Source organism: Sapajus apella, unplaced genomic scaffold, assembly GCF_009761245.1.
Source record: "Sapajus apella isolate SASKATOON/1434 unplaced genomic scaffold, GSC_monkey_1.0 scaffold78, whole genome shotgun sequence".
In the NCBI taxonomy this organism is placed as follows: Eukaryota; Metazoa; Chordata; class Mammalia; order Primates; family Cebidae; genus Sapajus; species Sapajus apella.
The window spans coordinates 7,855,748-7,875,005 of record NW_022437018.1 but is presented as its reverse complement, the minus strand read 5'-3'; the positions used below and the strand labels follow the sequence as shown (position 1 = coordinate 7,875,005).

The 19,258-nt window shown below is 36.0% G+C and overlaps 1 protein-coding gene across 4 annotated transcripts in view; it reads left to right on the top strand.

Moving 5' to 3' along the window:
* Nucleotides 1-19,258, top strand: part of CTNNA3 (catenin alpha 3) — a 1,791,515-nt gene that overhangs the window by 1,688,204 nt on the left and 84,053 nt on the right. For all 4 annotated transcript variants that reach the window (XM_032252666.1, XM_032252665.1, XM_032252664.1 and 1 more), the window contains one exon: nt 18,251-18,356. In XM_032252666.1, coding sequence (XP_032108557.1) covers nt 18,251-18,356 — 106 coding nt within the window. The remainder of the gene's footprint in view (nt 1-18,250; nt 18,357-19,258) is intronic.

The following is a 19,258-nucleotide window of genomic DNA, read 5'->3' as shown; positions in this document are numbered from 1 at the left end:
GGAGGGGAGGTAGGAAGGAAGGGAGTGAGGGAAGGAGGAGGAAGGAAGGAAAGGAAGGGAAAGAAGGAAGAAGGGAAGGAGGGAAAAAGGAAAGGAGGGAGGGAGGAATAGAGGGGGATCTGAAAGCCTGGCCAGTATTCCTTTCAGTATGACACCAACATAAGACCCTCTAGACGGAGCTACCCAATACAAAGCCATGTTCAAATATTTAGATATGGCATGAGTGTATTTTGTCCTGAGGCAAAAATTTTTTAAGGCAAGGACATACACACATGAGAGGAAGGATCACTCATAGCTTATGATACCTAATAACTACCATGCTACAATGATTTTGCTTTAACATTTGTTAATTGAAGAGGCATTATATTGTGTCATTTTGCAATATAAATAATTGGATGTTAAGCCTGATGAAGGGTAGAGGGTAGGAGGTGGAAGAGGATCAGGAACAATAACTAATGGGTACTAGGCTTAATACCTGAGTGATGAAGTAATCTGATGGAGAGAGAAATTTTTGTAAATAATATGTTCATCTGAACTCGAGCTGATTATTTAAAATTTTTAAATCGTACTCTTTAAAAATTGACTTTGGGTCACTGCCCTTATATAGTAATTCAATAAAGCATGTAAATCAATTGAGAGCAGCAAATTTGACACATTAACATGAAAACCAGCGCATAACTCAGTATGTCTCAAGCCATACTCAGTCTGAATAAGCTGATTGAAAATAGCAAGCTTTACAGTGTCCTAAAATTTAATGGCCTGTAGCTATACTAGATTAGAATAGTTGGGGGCGGAGAGCATGCCAAAGATCAGCTGCCAAAGAACTTGTCATCTCAGAAACAACAAGGCCTCAGACTGGTGGCAAGTCAGACCCTTGAACTAACTCTGTCTTGAATCTATTAGCTGTGATTGGTCTTGACTAAGTTAGTGGCTCTTTCACCTCTGTGTGTTTCTTCATCTGGACCTTAGAATAATATTATGCCGTGATCAGAATAAGAAGTAAATTGGTAGGCTTTGAGAAGGTCAAATGCTAACAATAATGGCTAAATTATATTATTTTCCTAAATGGAAAATGATTATTTTCTGAGCTCATAAAATTTGGTCTGATATGAAAGGAGCAGAGGCAGCCAGTATGTCATGGTGGTTTAAAGGGAAGCTGGAAAAAATGCCCAGGCTCTGTAAGAATCGTGTACATGATTAATGCTGAGGCCACTGCCAGCAGGAAAGAGGGGGACTCCCACAGTCAGAGAGTGTGATTCTATTTACAGTACACTGGCTTTGATTAATGTGCACACTCAGAGAAGTAATATGGAGAAGGCAAGAAAAGACCTGTTTTCAAATGTTGGTGCTGAGCACGGATTTCCCATTATGTCCTGAGAAGGTGTCAATGAATAGTGACTTACAGTCTTTTGGTTTGCGGTGGCGGAGGGGGCTGCTGGGGGTACCAGTGAGGAGGACACTGCCAGGGTAACTTTCCCATGTATGAGGGAAGATAAAAATGGCCTTTCTTGTGAATTCTTACTACTCATATGAGTCTGGAGAGTCACCACTAAGAAGATTATACCACATCTCCGTTTCAATAACCAATTGCTTTTAAGGGGATTACTAAGTAGTTTTAACCATAATGTCATCCCTAAGTAAGGCTTTAAGTATGCAGTACTTATATAGTATTTGAATGTCTTATGAAAACATGTTCTAGGTTTTCAAGGCCCGTGGATGTCAAAGAAGAAATGAGTACATATAATAATCACCTGAAAAACAAATGTTCTCCTCTACCCTAGGAGAGGTTTCCTTCTTTCTCTTGCCCCATGCCAGAGTCTGCTGTGCTTTCAGGAAGTGTATATTTAATGTGTAGCACCAGGAGAGGAAAAAGACAGGTTAAACTTAATGTGTGATGTATGGGGGAAGGAGAGTAGCATCAGATACATAAAATGTCTTCCCAGGTAATTCTGGTTCTCCCAGGTCTCCAAATTTTTCCAGGCCACCCCACTTTGATATGAATTGTAAGTAAAGGAGCATACAGCTAGCAGGTAATTAAGAATCAAGAACTGACCCTTTGACTGGAAGTTGGAATAATATAGGTCATGTTAAAAAATAACTAGTAATCTGGAGAAATAATCACCATAACTCCATCAGTTTATCCCTACAGATTGATTTGATTTAAATGCAGGAAAACCAGTAGCTTCCTCACAGGAGCTGATTCTGACTACTTTGTAGTGACTCTTGAGGACTTTGTAGGCTGAATAATGATACTCCATGATGTCCACCTTCTAATTCCCAAAACCTGTGAAGAGAGGATTTGAGATGGAGAGGTGGAGAGGTAAATCATCTGAGTTGGTCCAATGATGTTACAGGAGTCTTTTCAAGAGTACAGGAGAACAGAAAGGAGAAGGACATAAATGTGCATAAAGCACACATTACAGTGATATGTTTGGGTGAAAGAAAAAGCCATGAGCCAAGGAATACAGGCAGCCTCTAGAAGCTGAAAATGGTGAGAGAATGGATTCGCCTCTCAGAGCCTCTAGAAGGAATCAGACCTGCTGACCCTCACCCCCACTTTAGCCTAGTGACACTTACTTGGGACTTCTCAGTTCCAGAAATACCAAATAATAAATTTGTATTGTCAACAAGTTGGTTAATAATTTGTTGTAGCAGCAATGAGAAACTAATGCAAGAATTACATGAAGAAAAATTAGTAGAATAAGTGATACAAGAGTGATGCCAGTCATGGGTTGTAGAGAGAACAGTAAGAATTAGAATGTATGAAACTAACAACTCCAGTTTTCTCTTTAGGGTGATGCAAGAATTTACTTGCCATTGGAAGAAAGAGCAGAGGAGACTGGCACTGTTTCTTGGATAGTGATGCTCCTTAGATGTTATAGCAAACAAACTTGATCAAAAAATAGGCTGAAGTCCTTAGGAGAACTTCTACCTAGAAACCACAATTTTCAGCTAACATTAATGGCTATTTTTGTTGGTTCTAGAGAACACTAGATGGTCATTGTTCTTAGCTAACATTAATGGCTATTTTTGTTGGTTCTAGAGAACACTGGAAGGTCAGTCATGGACCGCCACAACTAGGTTACATGTCTCTATGAACCAAAAGTCCAACTGGGGGAAAAAACATTAGTGATTTTCCCCCTTAGGTCTATCTTTTCACATTCAAGTATAATGGGGTAAAAAAAGGAAAAGAAAAAGATAAATGCCAGATTGCTGATGAAAGAAATTCCAACAAAAAATTGTTATTTATTTTATAATATTTGGGATTGGTTCAGGTAGACAGAGAATAATGTTTTAATCAGACCCACTGAGAACAATGACTGGGAATATCTTGTTTCTGTATATTTCTTCGCAATATATAAAACATTCCACTGATTCTGAAGTACCCATCGAATTTCAGTGCTTTAAGATGCATACTGACATAAAACCTATAATGATGCTTTCACTGTGTGTTCTATTTTTAATTGGCTCTGAAAACATGAATTTAAACTCCTTGCTATTCAGTTGAAACTGACCTGTATTCTTATATGCTGGAGAAAAGTTAAAAAAGTGTTGTGCATCTAAAATTCTGTTTTCTTATTTATTGGACAAAGATAATAGATTTTAGGAGCAGAGTGGGCATGCAAAGCAGCATATGATGTGATGTGCACAATTATGGGCATATCCGTGCTGTGAATGGCAGCCCTTACTTCTGTGCAGTGTGAAAGGTGTGCAGCTCAGTGCTGGGTATGAGAAGTGAGTAAGAAAAGCAGGCAATTGCAACAGTGCCTGGATCATTGTAAGCACATAGTAACACAATAATGTTTGTTATTATGTATGTTTTCAGTACAAAATCTCACAAAAAATATTAAATCTTCAGAGTTTTAAAGTCATGGACAAAATTACCTGTTTTGCTAAAGACAAAAAACAAAATTATTTGGCTTGCTGACCTCTATGCCAAAGAAATTCTTCTTTCTAATTCTACCTTTGATTCCATGCATGGGTTTCGTGGTTTTTTGTGGGTGGTTTTTTTGTTTTTTTGTTGTTTTTTGCCCACCATGAAATGATTCTATGAATTCTAAAATCTGTCTAGGATTTTTTACAAGACTAACAGGTAAAAGGCAAGTTGGGGTATTTGAGGACTGAAAAACAGAAAAAAAATTATGTCTAGGAATTTTTTAGAAACTTAGTTTTGAATTTGAGGAAGATAATTTCCTCAAATTATCTCTCTCTCCATCCCTCCCTCTTTCTCTCTCTCCCCCCCCACCCCCCCCCCCCCGCACACACACACATGCACACGTACCACCACCACCAATAGCAGCAGCAATAGCAACAGTAATATTCTCCCAGGTTGATCCCCCAAAATTTCTTGGAAATACACTCTATCCTTGTTTCATAAGCAAATGCAACACTGAATATGAAATACTATTATTATGCAAGTCGAATTCTTGTACTTTTTGTTTTTAATAATAGATCCTCTAGATTGTGACAATCTCAAAATAAGAAATAAAATTGGTCTTGTGCCCAGGCAGGGTATATGTCATGTAATTACAGCTGTATTAGTGAAGTGCCTCAGTTCTTCCTCAATTTTTTCCATCTACTTGGTGACATCCAAAATTTCCTTTCACAAGGAATACAGCCTTTTGTTGCTGAAAGGAAAATAAATAAAATATAGGATTTTAGCACCCCTGGGATGATATGCAAAGGCAGTGTTGTGAGTTCACAAAACCCTGTTTTCTTTTCTTTCCTGGACCAAATAGAATACATTTCCCAGCTTTCTTTGCAGTTACCTGAACCTTTGTATCTGAATTCTAGAACGTGGGTGGGAGTGATGTGTGTCAATTTCTGTCTCAACCCCAGAAGTCTACTATGAAATCTATTCTCATTCCTTTCTGTTGTTGGATATCTGGATGCAATGATTCCTGCAGCGGGCTCTGGAGCCTTAGGTGACAGGATGTCTTATAGACAGAAGGTACCTGGGTCCTTGAACAACTATGTGGTACATAGCACACCACCCCACGATCCACCTGGACTTTTATGTGAGAGTGGAATAAACATTATTGTGTTAAGCTATTAAGACATTTTGATGTTATAATAGCAGTTAGGCTACTCTGAATAATACAGAACAAGGGGAACGGAAATGAGACAAATATATACAATGTCAGACAAACGCTTTCTCTCTTTCATGGAGCAATACCTTTTTCAAACTTGAATCCCAAAGTTCCTCAGGATACTAATTACTCAAGATGATTACTCCCTGATTATTCACTAGCTGATTTTCCAAGGACTTTTATAGGGTCCTCAAAACTTTAGAATGACACTTTACAAGAGAAAGTAACACCCAGAGGGAGAACTTTGCCTAATTAAAGTTTCATGTTTGAATAGTAGAACAGTATGTCCTTGCTTGAGTCAGTATCTCTTTTCAACTCATCATTTTTGGTTGCTTCCATAATAATTACTTTTTTCTTTTTTATCTAATACAGAATTACAAGTAAGAGAATTCTGATAGTAGAATTCCCTTACTCTTGTAATTTAGCTCTATTCTTATGGAGCTAAATTATTTAATCCTAGGAAGTTATACCATGACCCCCAAAACCTACAACAAAGATCTGTCACTAAGAGTAAATAAACTCTGTATTAGGAGTTAAATAACAACTTGAAACAATAGCAACTATACACAGAGAGTTTATGTGTGTATGTATTTTATGTTTCTTCCTAGTAAAAGAGCATTATGGATGAGACTCTGCAAAGTAATACTGTCAGCAGGTCTAAGAAAGAACTTACCATAATCCTTTCAGTTGATGTTATCTGGAAAGTACTGTAATTTTTTAATTAAAAAACTGAAAAGGTACTCATGTACCTTCAGAACAGTAAAAAAAATAAGTAAATAAAATGAAAAGGTAGATTTTTATAAAATATAATTTGTAAAAGGAGAAGGAAAGAAAAAATGGCATTCAATGAACAACTACTATGTGCCAAATGTTGTCTAAAACATCTGGTTTTCTATTCATTACCGTGTGACCAATGCCACAATTTTATTTTAATGAAGAGAAAAGAAACTCAGACCAGCAAAATCACCTACTGAAGACTACTTGGCTAATCAGTGGCAGTCCTGGGATGCAGACAAAATTTATTTTTCAAGTCTGTATTCATTTCAATCTACTTTATTGCAGCACTAAATTTGAATGTTAGAAATAAAATGATTGTGTCTAAAGCTAAGACTCTCAGATAAAAGTTCCGTTTGTTATAAATAAACATCAAAGTGCAGTCTCCCATGTAGCATGGCACATGGAATGGCTGAGTCGGAGTGTAGTGTTCAGAACCCAGAGAGACGGGAAAAGGTAGGAGAGGTAATGGGAATAACAGACAGAAAGAAGTAATAATATCTCAAGAAAGAAAACCAGGGACTGTAGGCTACCGGAGCCATTTCAACCACTTGTCATGACCCCTGAAATCTATGTAATGTAGTGTATATATTTTTTATTTTACTGGGACAGAGATTTAGGCTGTACTCCTTGAGGCTGCTATGTGTGAGCAAATCACTGCCGATGGACCTCCCAACAACCTATCAGCTATATTTAACCCTTGCCTTCAGTCTGTTACATTCACGGTAATGCCCATCAATGGTTAAGGTGATTTTCTAATATTTTAATTTTTAACTTAGTGTGTTTTATGGGAGGCAACATAGCATAGTTGTTAAAACTGGACTCTAGCCACATTGCCTGAGTTCAAATCCCATCTCCAATATTTACTAGCTATGTAACTTGGTCAAGCTACGTTTAAACTTGTCTGTTCATCAGTTTCCTCACCTGCAAAATAAGGACAAGAATAACATTAAACTTAAGGATTATTATACTGATAAAACTAGTGTGTATATAGAATAGTGTCTGGCAAGCAGAAAATGCTAAATGTGCTAACTCTTATTATAGAAGGAAATATATGCTATTATTGTTTTCATCTATAAAGTGAATCACCATGTTATGGGACTTATTCTATATAAATATCAAAGGAAAAAAGGATTAAGGGGAAAGGTTTTGGTCTTTAATACTATTATATTACCTGGGATTTAGGAGCTACAAAATGTAAAAGTATAATTAAGCTTTCTGTTTGTTTTCACACAATAGCAGAAACTACCAAATCATTTCGTAGATATTCACTGTCTCTAAAAAGACAGAATAAGTCTATGAAAACATTTGGCATTTTTTGTTTTAAAACAATAGCTCTAGTTAATTGACCTGTTTCTGATCACCTATACCAATTTCTTATTTCTCATTTTAATCACAAGGAAAAGGAGGAAGGAAATGAATGCCAGAAATGAGATGAAGTCAGGGATAGGAAAGAGAGTCGAGGATGGGGCAGTGTCAAAAAATGGCTGGCAGGCTTATGCCAAACCAATCAATTAAGCTTCAAAGATATTCCTTTCACTTATTTGAATAAAATGTTCATGGTGGCCGGGTGCGGTGGCTCAAGCCTGTAATCCCAGCACTTTGGGAGGCCGAGGCTGGTGGATCACGAAGTCAAGAGATCGAGACCATCCTGGTCAACACGGTGAAACCCCGTCTCTACTAAAAATAGAAAAAATTAGCTGGGCATGGTGGCGCGTGACTGTAATCCCAGCTACTCAGGAGGCTGAGGCAGGAGAATTGCCTGAACCCAGGAGGCGGAGGTTGCGGTGAGCCGAGATCGCGCCATTGCACTCCAGCCTGGGTAACAAGAGCGAAACTCCATCCCAAAAAAAAAAAAAAAAAAAAAATGTTCATGGTATCATGATCACTGGGTTACGGTAGCCTTTTTCATTATACTTTCTAACCCATAATGTTTTAAAATTATCTTTATTACATTTTGCTTCCTTTACTTGACAAAATGTATATATTTATTGTGTACAAGATGATGTTTTGAAATATGCATAAAAATGGACTGGCTAATTAACATATGCGCTACCTCACATAGTTGCCTGCATCCGGCCCTCTGCTTTAGAGCTTGATCTGCTCTTTTGTGGATCATTATTATAACCACTGTTTATTAAAGACTTCTGGCCTCTGATTTCTTTAAAATATTTCCGATCTCTAACCCTTCATCCTCTAGGTCTTTCTCTGTAGGATCCAATGCAATAATTTAAGATGCTATTTGCTGACAGGAGATCCGTGAACCCATTATGAAAGTAAAGGCAGCAAACAACTTTTGAATGTATTTCCCAATTTAAAAAGCCTTCATTACATAGTACATTTCAGGCTGCTCATTTTTTAAATTTATCATAGTTTCAGTAATTGTAGCATCCTCTGGAAGTTTGGCATGATATAGACTCATTTGTAAAATGTGTATTTTGTGTGGCATTCAGTAGGAAGCTTGCCAGGCAATACATTTAATTAAGAACCTTAGGAAGAGAATAATTCTGGTTTGGCACAGTGTATTGTCATTACTTTTAGGTTCCACATGTGTTTAAGATAGTGGTCTCCTAACAAGGTATGCATTTAAAGCTAGATGTAATTTCCCTTTCATCAGTCCAGGGTTTTTAAACAGGGAAACATACTATTTTGAGGGGAAGGATACTTCAGCTGCTCTTTAGATATAACACTGTCTGTCATTTAAGCTATGAGAGCCTTAGCTGCTCTCCTTAGAAACGACTTTTGTTCATTGTTTAAGACCTTGAAAATTGATGCACTGCCTTTCAGGAGCGTAGACAGCTTTATTTAAGTTTAACTTTCTCTAGAGATGCATTGAAATAATGAAATGCAATGCCTTTCTTGAACATAACCATGTACATAACACCTCGTCCTGCCTGATGTGTAAAGTAAATTTGCTAAGAGCAACACAAATATTGTAATGATTAATGTTGATTTTTTTTTTATTATTACAAAGCAACCTTTTCAGCAGATTCAGAGAAAACGTGTGATGATAACCATCTATGAGACCAGGTTTTCATTGTGTTAGACATGCTGTTTCATTTTTACAGGAAGACTTGCTAATAATGATTTTGAAAAGCACCATGGGAAAAGAGCAATGAAAGGACCTTTTTTGGCTTACAAGACACTAGTATTTTAGGTTTAGGTTTTCAGGTATAGAGTTCTTTGATAATTTCGCTTTGCATGAATCCGCTCTGTCTTGTATCACTACATAGTGCTATTCTTCTCGGTGAACAAAGACTTTCTTCTAATAACATACATCTTATTGAATTTAATATTAGGAATGTCTATTCTCAAGGTCAGTTCAAGGCATAAATAAGACGTGCACCAAGACTGTTTTCATTCCCTGTCTTTTCTTCATCAACTGCATTTCGGCCTCTCAGAGTTTTTCTTTTCTCGCTCTAACTAGTTTATTCCCTTCTCCCTTCCTTCTTATCTCTCTTTCCCTTGAAGCATCAAAACAATTGGTCTAGTGAGCTATTTCTTCAGGGTCCTATTCTCTGCTAGGGATAAGGAACAGAAATCTAATAATTAAAACCCTGAAATTTGTGTGGTGAGACTCAGTAGAGGGTTAGGAAATATGGAGAGAAGTGATTTTAAATGGATGGAACAGCTACATTTATTCAGATAATCATTCATTTTTTTTTCAAAAAAGAGAAGATAGAAAAATATCTCCTTATCATATTTCAGTCCAGTTGCACATCTTTAAAGAAAGGAGCTCTTGGTGAAAGGATCTAGTTATATAGGTGTTTGACTATCCTTTTGCAGTAATGTGTCAAAAACAGTACTCGTTTTTCTCCCAGAAATGCTGTTCTCATATCAAAATGGTCAATCACTCAGGAAACATGGAAAACTTCTCCAAAAATTAAAAGCACACTTCTTGCTTTTTGCCTACCTTGCAGAATCCTGAAATCAACTCAACTTTTATTCTATGGTGTTAGGAACCAAGATAATATGACTCCAGCTTTATACTCAACTACTATGATATACTTCCTTTTTCTTTTACTGAATAGAAAGTAAACAGATTCAGAGAGAACTGAGAGAGACAAAAATAAACCATGTAAGGAAGAATACATGAATGGTGTTCTTGTAGGCATCATTGACTTCCTGATACTCTCTGAGTTTAGATATCCCATCCTTTTTCTATAGTACAATTCTTTTCTTTCTCTCACACTTAAATCATGATATTTAAGTGGCATAACTTAGTAGTGACCAAACAAGATCAGATCAAAGGGTGGGAGGTGTAAGATCATGTAAAGGGACCCGGGCCACCACTCTCTACTTTCAACTGCCGTGTTCTCTTGGCTAACCCAAGATGTATATAGCGATTGACCAATGCACAGCACCGGATTTTATATTTAGCTGGATTATTTTAGATGAATAGATAGTATTTCATTTCAGTACTTCTTACTAATTGTCCTGAGGTCTCAAAATTCTTTTTCTGGAAAATTTTTCACTAATCTCAGCAATACTGTCAGTATTTTCCTTTGAAGGAAAATAGAATTAATGAATTTATTTAGGTAAGTCTTAGAGTAACTCCTCTTTGAAAATGGGAGAACCACTATGAGACCAACTAGAAGATAAATTTAATTTGTGTTTCCACATTGAAGGCCTTAGATTACACATTTCTTAGGCTTAGACTTTGCATGTTTAAATCAATTGTGGAGAATCGATAATGGGATAAAAACAAAATACAATTAATGGAAAGACTGTCAAAACATATTAAAAAGAGAAAGATTGGAACAGGGGCTCCAAGATGGCTGACTAGAGGCATTCAGCAATTGCCTCCTCCACAAAGAAAAGCTAAAATAGCAAGTACATAATCCTACTTTGAATACAGCATCTAACACAGAACACTGGAATTAAACAGAGAAGTGTCAGGAAACACCCAAGGTAAGAAAAAACGTGGAAGCAAGGCAGCCAGCTTGTCCAGGATCATCTGGAATTTTGGAGAGTCACCCCAGTGTGGGAAAATGGAAAATGCCCCAGCAGTCCACATTCCCATCATGGACTAATGCAACCCTAGTCACAGGAGAGTTCCTTGAGCCCTGCATACCATAAGGCTACCACAGAGTGCTGCCTGGATATTGTGTGATGACATTGCTCCAGATAGGTAGCTTATGCTGGGTCCCGTACACACCCTGAGTCCTAAGCAGTTGTAGCACAGTGTCATTTTGAGAATGTGGCCCAAACCAGACTGCATCTGTCCCTGAGACCCAGCAGCTCCTGCATCCCTACATCCCTATAACCCCACTGACATCTCCCTACATCCCCTACAGGACTGCAGTGGCATGAGAGTGATTAGACTCAGCAGAACAGCAGGGTCTTCAGCACTATAGAATACACAGCATCTTGCACCCTAGGGTATGGGCGGTGCAGCAGGCAAAGCAAAGTGCCCCTGCGACAAAGGGAGCCAAAGCAAGTGCTCCCCAGAATCTGAAACATGCTTGCCTGGGGATGCTGCCACTGACAGCAACTTTGCCTCTCAGCAATATTCAAATTACATGTGCTCTGAAGACTGGCTCTCTCCACTGCTGCTGCTTCTGCCAGCTGAGGACACTAAACCACATACTTCCAAGAGCCTGAGAGCCAACTGACTGGGGCTACTGCCACTGAAAATAACCCTAGTTCCCAGCAACAGGCCCACAGTTTTTGGGGATGGATTCTCCCTTCTCACTGCTGCTGTTGCTGTCACCACGTAGCACTTTACCAGGGAAGCCTAGGGATCACCCTTGCCTGCCAACCACAGCCTGTACCTGTGTGCACAATCGAGGGGGTCTAATGACAGGCCTGTCTTGTCTGGCAACATTCCCAACACCTTGGTACATTGCCTAGGGATCTGGGGATCATCTTGCTCCACCACCACCACTGATATCAGTGCAAGTATTTCAGGGGCTTAAGGGCAGGCCCACTCAGCTCATCACAGCCACCATTAACAGAAGCATGTTTCATCCATGAACCCATGGAGTTGTCCGGTCACAGCTATGGCCATTGCTCATGCCATGCATGCTGCTCAGGAACTTAATGAACTACATGGCCCAATACCGCCCCTGCCAGAACCCAAGAAAGCCACCTGGAGGTGCAACAATTAGTGTGCTTAGACCTAATTACATTGGTGCCCGTGCATGCTGCCTGGGGCCCAAGGACAGGCATGCTTAGCCCACCACTGCCACCACTGATGTCTGAGGACCAACCTACCTGCAGTTCCCATCCCCTACGAAGCCTTACCTAACACAGCCTCCACTAACAACTACAGCCTAAGTGACAGAGGAGATCATAGACACCACTGAGGCTGTTTACAGACAAATAAATCACACGGAGACTACCAGAATCAAGGCTAAAGTGCCCTATGAAACCAACACTACAGATAGATCCTCAGAACCTTCCCCTACAAAAGCCAATCCAAAAATATAAAGAAGTGACTTATGCCATATCCAAAGATGTCAAAGAAAGGACAAAAGAAACATTAAATGTCAAGGAAATATGCCACATCTAAAGAAACACAATAATTGTCCAGCCAGATATGACAATAAGAAAGAAATTAATGAAATGATGAAGAGTTCAGAGTAATAATATTAAAGAAGCTCAGTGAGATACAAGAGAACTCAGATAAATAATATTAAAAACTCAGAAAAACAATTCAGAACATAAATGAGAAATTTACCAATGTGATAAGTATCATAAAAAAGAAACAAAAATTATGGATCAAAAAATTCAATGAATGAAATACAAAATGTGAGATCTTCAATAACAGATTATATTATGTACCAGAAATAATTTTATAACTTGACTAAAGAATTTTTAAAATAACTTGGTCAGACAAAAGAGAATAAAGAATAAATAAAGATTGTACAAATCCTGTGTAACATATGGGACTCCATAAAGTAACCAAACTTTCAAATTCTGGGTATTCAAGAAGTTGAAGAGAAGCCCAACACCATAGATAATCTATTTAGTAAAATGATACCTGGAACTTACAAGTCTTAGAAGAGATGTGAACATCCAGATGCAGAAAACCTGAAGAACCCCAAATAGATCCAACCCAAAAAGGTCCTGTTAAAGGCAAGTTATAGTCAAATTGTTGAAAGTCAAATACAAAGAAATGATTTTTTAAAATGGGAAGGGAATGATGGTAAGTACAATATAAAGAAAATCTTGTTAAACTAATGGCAGATTTTTCAGCAGAAAAATTACAGATCAGGAGAAAATGAGATGATATATTCAGAGATCTAGGGGGAGAAAACAAAAAAAATGAACAATATACCCGGCAAAATTGATCCTTCAGCTATAAAAAATAAAGTTTTTCCCATACAAGCAAAAACTAAGGAAATTTGTTATTTTCCTGTGTTTTCATGATTTATTTAAAGGAGTTGTATATCTGAAATTGCAAAGATGCTATCTATTATCATAAAAACACAGAAAGTATAAAACTTACTAGTAAACATACAAATGTAGAAACTACTAAAATGGTACAACTACAGAAAAACACCAAACCATAATGATAAACAATAAGAAAGGAAAAAAGTATGTAAAAAAATCCAAAAAACAATTTACAAAGGGACAGAAATACGTCCTTACACATAAATAATAACCTTGAAGATAAATGGATTAAATTTTGCTCTTAAAAGATATAGCACAGCGGCTCATGCCTGTAATCTCAGCACTTTGGGAGGCCAAGGTGGGCAGATCATGAGGTCAAGAGTTCAAGACTAGTCTGGCCAACATGGTGAAACCCCATCTCTGCTAAAAATATAAAAATTAGCTGGTCTCGGTGGCCCATGCCTGTAGTTTCAGCTACTCGGGAGACTGAGGCAGGAGAATCATAGACTGGCTGAATGGATTTGAAAACAAAAACCAAAATCCAAAACAAAGACCACATGAACCAACTATCTATTGTCTCTAAGAAACTCACTTCACTTGTAAAGACATATAGAATGAAAGTAAAGGGATTGAAAAAGATATTTTGTGCAAACAAAAACCAAAATTGAGCATATGTATTTCTATAGCTGATAAAAACATATTTAAGTCAAAAACAGTAAAAAAGAGACAAGGTCATCATATTAAAGATAAAGGGATAAATCCAGCAAGAGGATATAAAAATTGTAAATACATATGCACTCAATATGAAAACATCCAGATATATAAAGCAAATATTATTACATCAAAAGGGAGAGATGTACTCCAATGAAATAATAGTTGGAGACTTCAACACTCAACTCTTAGCATTAGAAAGATCATCTAGACAGAAAATTTATAAAGAAACATTATATTTAAACTGCACTTTAGACCATATTGGTCTAACAGGCCAATCTACAGAACATTTTATTCAACAACTGTAGAATATACATTTTTCCCAAGTACATGGACATTGCACAGGATTGATGCTATGTTAGGCCACAAAACAAGTCTTAAAAAATTTTTTTAAGTTAATATCATACCAAGTATCCTCTTACGCCACAATCAAATAAAACTAAAAATCAATAAAAAGAGGAATTTTGGAAGCTGTGCAACTACATAGAAATTAAACAGCAAGCTCCTAGACAACCATCAACTCGATGAAGAAATTAAATAGGAAATCAAACAAGTTTCTGAAAAAATGAAAATAAAACACAAGATACCAAAACCTATAGAATAGAGCAAAAGCAGTGCTAAGAGGGAAATTCATAGCAATAAATTCCTACAATAAAAAAGTAGAAAGATTTCAAATAAACAATCTAATGATGCACGTCAAGGAATTAGAAAAGGAAGAGCAAACTAAATCCAGAATTAGTAGAAGGAAAGAAATAATAAAGATCAGAGCAGAACTAAATGATACACAGACTAAAAAAAATACAAAAGATCAACAAAGCAACAAGTTGGTTTGTGAAAATATAAAAAATTTAATAACCTGCTAGAGAGACTAACCAAGAAAAGAGAGAATACCCAAATAAACAAAATTACAAATCTAAAAAGAGGTATTACAGTTGACATCACAGAAATACAAAAGATCATCAGACACCATTATTAACAGTTAACATTTACAAACTGGAAAACAGGGGAAATGAATAAATTCCTGGAATCACAAAATCTACCAAGATCAAGTCTGGAAAAAATAGAAAATCTGAACAGAACAATAATGCATAATAAATTGAATCAGTAAACAAAAAGTCTCCCAAACAAAGAGAAGCCCAGAATTGGATCTTTTGTTGCTGAATTCTACCAAATGTACAAAGGATAACTAACACTGATTTTCCTCAAGCCATTCCACAAAATTGAAGAGGAGGGAATTCTTCCTATTTCATTTTATGAGCCAGCATTACCCTCATACCAAAACCGGAGGAGAACACAAGAAAGAAAGAAAACTACAGGTCAATATCCATGACGAATGAGACACAAAAACCTTCAACAAAATACTAGCAAAATGAATCAAACAGCACACCAAAAAGATAATACAAGTTAATTCAAGCGGAATTTATCCTTGGGATGCAAGGATGATTCAACATACACAAATCAATAAACGTGATACATCACATCAAAAGAATGAAAGATAAACAAACATGTGATCATCTCAATAGGCTTAGTAAAAGCACCTGATAAAATTCAACATCTTTTCATGATAAAACTCTCAAGAAACTAGATTTAGAAACAACATACCCCAATATACTAAAGGCCATATATTACAAACTCACAGCTAACATCATACTGACCAGGCCAAAGCTGAAAGCCTTTCTATCAAGATCTGAAACAAGATGAGGATGCCCACTGTTATAACTCCTCTTCAACATTCTAGTACTAAAGGTTATCAGCCAGAGCAACCAGGAAAAAGAAAGAAATAAAAGGCATCCACATTGGAAAAAGGGAGGCCAAATTGTCCCTCTTTGCAATGAAATTCTATTTGGAAAAACGTCAAGACTCCACCAAAACACTCTTATATTTGGTAAATAAAGGAAAGTTGCAGAATACTAAATTGATATACAAAAATCAATAGCATTTTTATACATCAATCTGAACAATTTGAAAAAGAAATCAAGAAGCAATCCCATATAAAATAGCTATAAAAATTAAAAACCTAGGAATAATTTTAACCAAACAAAGAATTACTTCTACAAGCAAAACTTTAAAACACTGGTGGAAGAAATTGAACGAGACACAAAAAATAAAAAGATATCTCATGTCCATAGATCAGAAGAATCAATAATGTCAAAATATCCATACTACCTCCAGAAATCTACATATTCATTGGAATTCTCTCAAAATAACAATGACATTCTTTACAGAAACAGAAAAACCAATCCTAAACGTTACGTATTAATAGAATCACAAAAGACCCCAAATAGCCAAAGTAATATTCAGGAAAAGAACAGGAAAAAGGACATGAAACATCATATACCTGACTTCAAAACATATCATAAGGCTATAGTAACCCAAAAAAGCATTGTATGGGCATCAAAATAGACACAAAGACAAATGGAACAGGATAGAGAGCCCAAAAATAAATCCACCCATTTCTAACCAACTGATTTTCAACAAAGGTGCAAAGAACAGATACTGGGGAAAGGATGGCTCTTCAATAAATAGTGCTGGGAAAACAGGATAATCATAATCAGAAGAATGAAACTAGTCCCCATCTCTTACCGTATACAAAAATCAAATCCAGATCAGCTAAAGACCTAAACATAAGATCCAAAATTATAAAAACACTTGAAGAAAACATAGGGGAAATGTTTCAGGACATGGGTCTAGACAAAGATGTTATGGCTAAGACTTCAAAAGCACAGGCAAGGTAAAAATAGGCAAATGGGACTATCATAAACTAAAAAGCTTCTGCACATCAAAATAAATAATCAACAGAGTAAACAGCCTGTTAAATGGTAGAAAATAATATTTAAAAATACTTGTAAACTATTCATCTAATAAGGGGCTAATATTCAGAAAATACATGGAATTAAAGCAACTCAACAGGAGAAAATAATCATCCCACTAAAAAGCAGGCAAAGGACATGAACAGACATTTATCAAAAGAAGACAAATGACCAATAGGTATATGAAAACATGCTCAATATCACTAATTAACATGAAAATGCAAATCAAAACTATAGTAAGATATTATTTTACCTCAGTTAGAATGACTATTATTAAAAAGTCAAAAAAAATATGCTGGCAACTGTATGTTGAAAAGGGAACTCTTAAACACTGTTGATAGGAATGTAAACTAGCACAGCCATTATGGAAAACAATATGGAGATTTCTCAAAAAATGGAAAGTAGTACTAACATATGATGTAGCAATCTCACTCCTAAGTATTTATCCAAAGAAAAGGAAATCAGCATTTCAAAAGTACTTCTGCACCCCTATTTTTATTGCGGTATTATTCGCAATAGCAAAGACATCAAATCAATCAAAGTGTTCACCAATGGATAAATGAAATGTGGCATGTATACATACACAATGAAAGAGTCAGCCTTAAAAAAATAATGAAATCCTAACATTTACAGCAACATGGATGATTCTGGAGGACATTATGCTAAGTGAAATAAAAGTAAGACAAATATCACGTTCTCCTCCACATGTGAGAGTGAAAAACATTGCTCTCATGGAGGTAGAAAGTAGAATGAGAGCTACCTGAGGCTTGGCATAGTGTCTGTTGGGGATTGGGGGGATAAGAGAGGTTGGTTAATGGGAGCAAACATACAGTTAAATAGAAAGAACAATTCAAATGTTCAGAATAGGGTGACTATAATTAAAAACAATGTATTGAATATTTCAAAATAACTAGAAGACTTCAAATATTTTCAACAAATAGAAATAATACTTGATGTGATGGATACCCTAAATACCATTACTTAATCATTACACATTCTATGCATGTATAAATAACAATATAATATATGTACCCCCATAAAAATGAATATTACATCAATAAAATTTTTTAAAAAATAAAATATAGCAAGAAAAAATGTGAAATATTAAAAGTAGAAAAAATGTCGATAAAAAATGAACTGTTGGATACAATGTCCAAAATACTATGCTTCTTCGTAGAATCAGGAAAATAACTTTGCCTTTGAGGTATCTAGATCTGTGAAGGGTACTCTAGGCTGAGTTTTACTATGATAAACACCTGGGAATGAAGACTAAAAGGTCTTCATCTTCTCTGTAGTATTTCCTGACTTAACACAATAGGCTTGCATTTTTTAAAACATTTATTTAATACAGAAGTCTAATTATGGTCTTTTCAAAACAAAAATATTAAAACCAATAGCTGTTCTTTCGGATGCAAATATTTTACATATGTGGATGGATGGATAGATTTATATGTTTTTTCATGAACCAACACAGCTAACATACATTTTTTCATGAACGCTACAGTTAACATATACTTTTTTTTTCAGGGGCAAAGGACCACTAAAGCATACAACTGATGTGATCTATGCAGCAAAAATGATATCAGAATCAGGATCAAGGATGGATGTCCTTGCTCGGCAGATTGCTAATCAGGTGAGTTACTTACAAACAGACGTGGTAAAAGTTCGTGCTAATTGCTCTTTGCCATTACAACATTGATTGGGGTAAAGTTAAGATTTTACTCTGTTCGACCATTTTTTCTAAATTATAATCGAATTTCTAATACCAGTATGAATACACTAGGTAGTGGATGACTATAAGGAAGCTTAATTATTTCATAGGGCAGATTTTTTAGCTTCAAATTTACTCAAATTATTTCACGTATCAGCTATTCAGCATCAAATATACTCAATTTATTTTAGTTGGTTGTAGTCACAAAACTAAGTTTTGTTGTTGGTGTTGGCAGCTTATATTTCTTTCTTTTTTGGTTATGGATTTTTAACATTTATTTTTATTATGTTTTATTTTTAATTGGCATATAATTGTATCTGTAGAATACATATATTTTTATACATGTATACACTGTTTATTGATCAAATTAGGGAATGGGCATATACTATGCCTCCAACATTTATCATTTCTTTGTTTTGGAAATATTCAAAATCTTCTAATATAGCTATTTTGAAATACGCAATGAATTATTAACTATAGTCAGCCTACCGTGTTATAGAACACTAGAATTTATTCACCCTATATAACGGTATTTTTGTACCATTAACCAGCTTATTTTTATTCTCCCCTGTCCACTACTCCTCCCTGCTCCTGATAACCATTATTCTATTCATTAATTATATAAGATACTACTTTTTAAACTCTCACATGTGAGAACATGTGGTACTTGTCTTTCTATATCAGACTTATTTCACTTAACATGACGTCCTCCAGTCTCAGTTATGTTGCCACAGATGACAGTATTTCATTCCTTTTTGTGGCTGAATATTCCATTGTGTTGTATAACACATTTTGTTCATCCATTCATTCATAGTTGGCAGTTT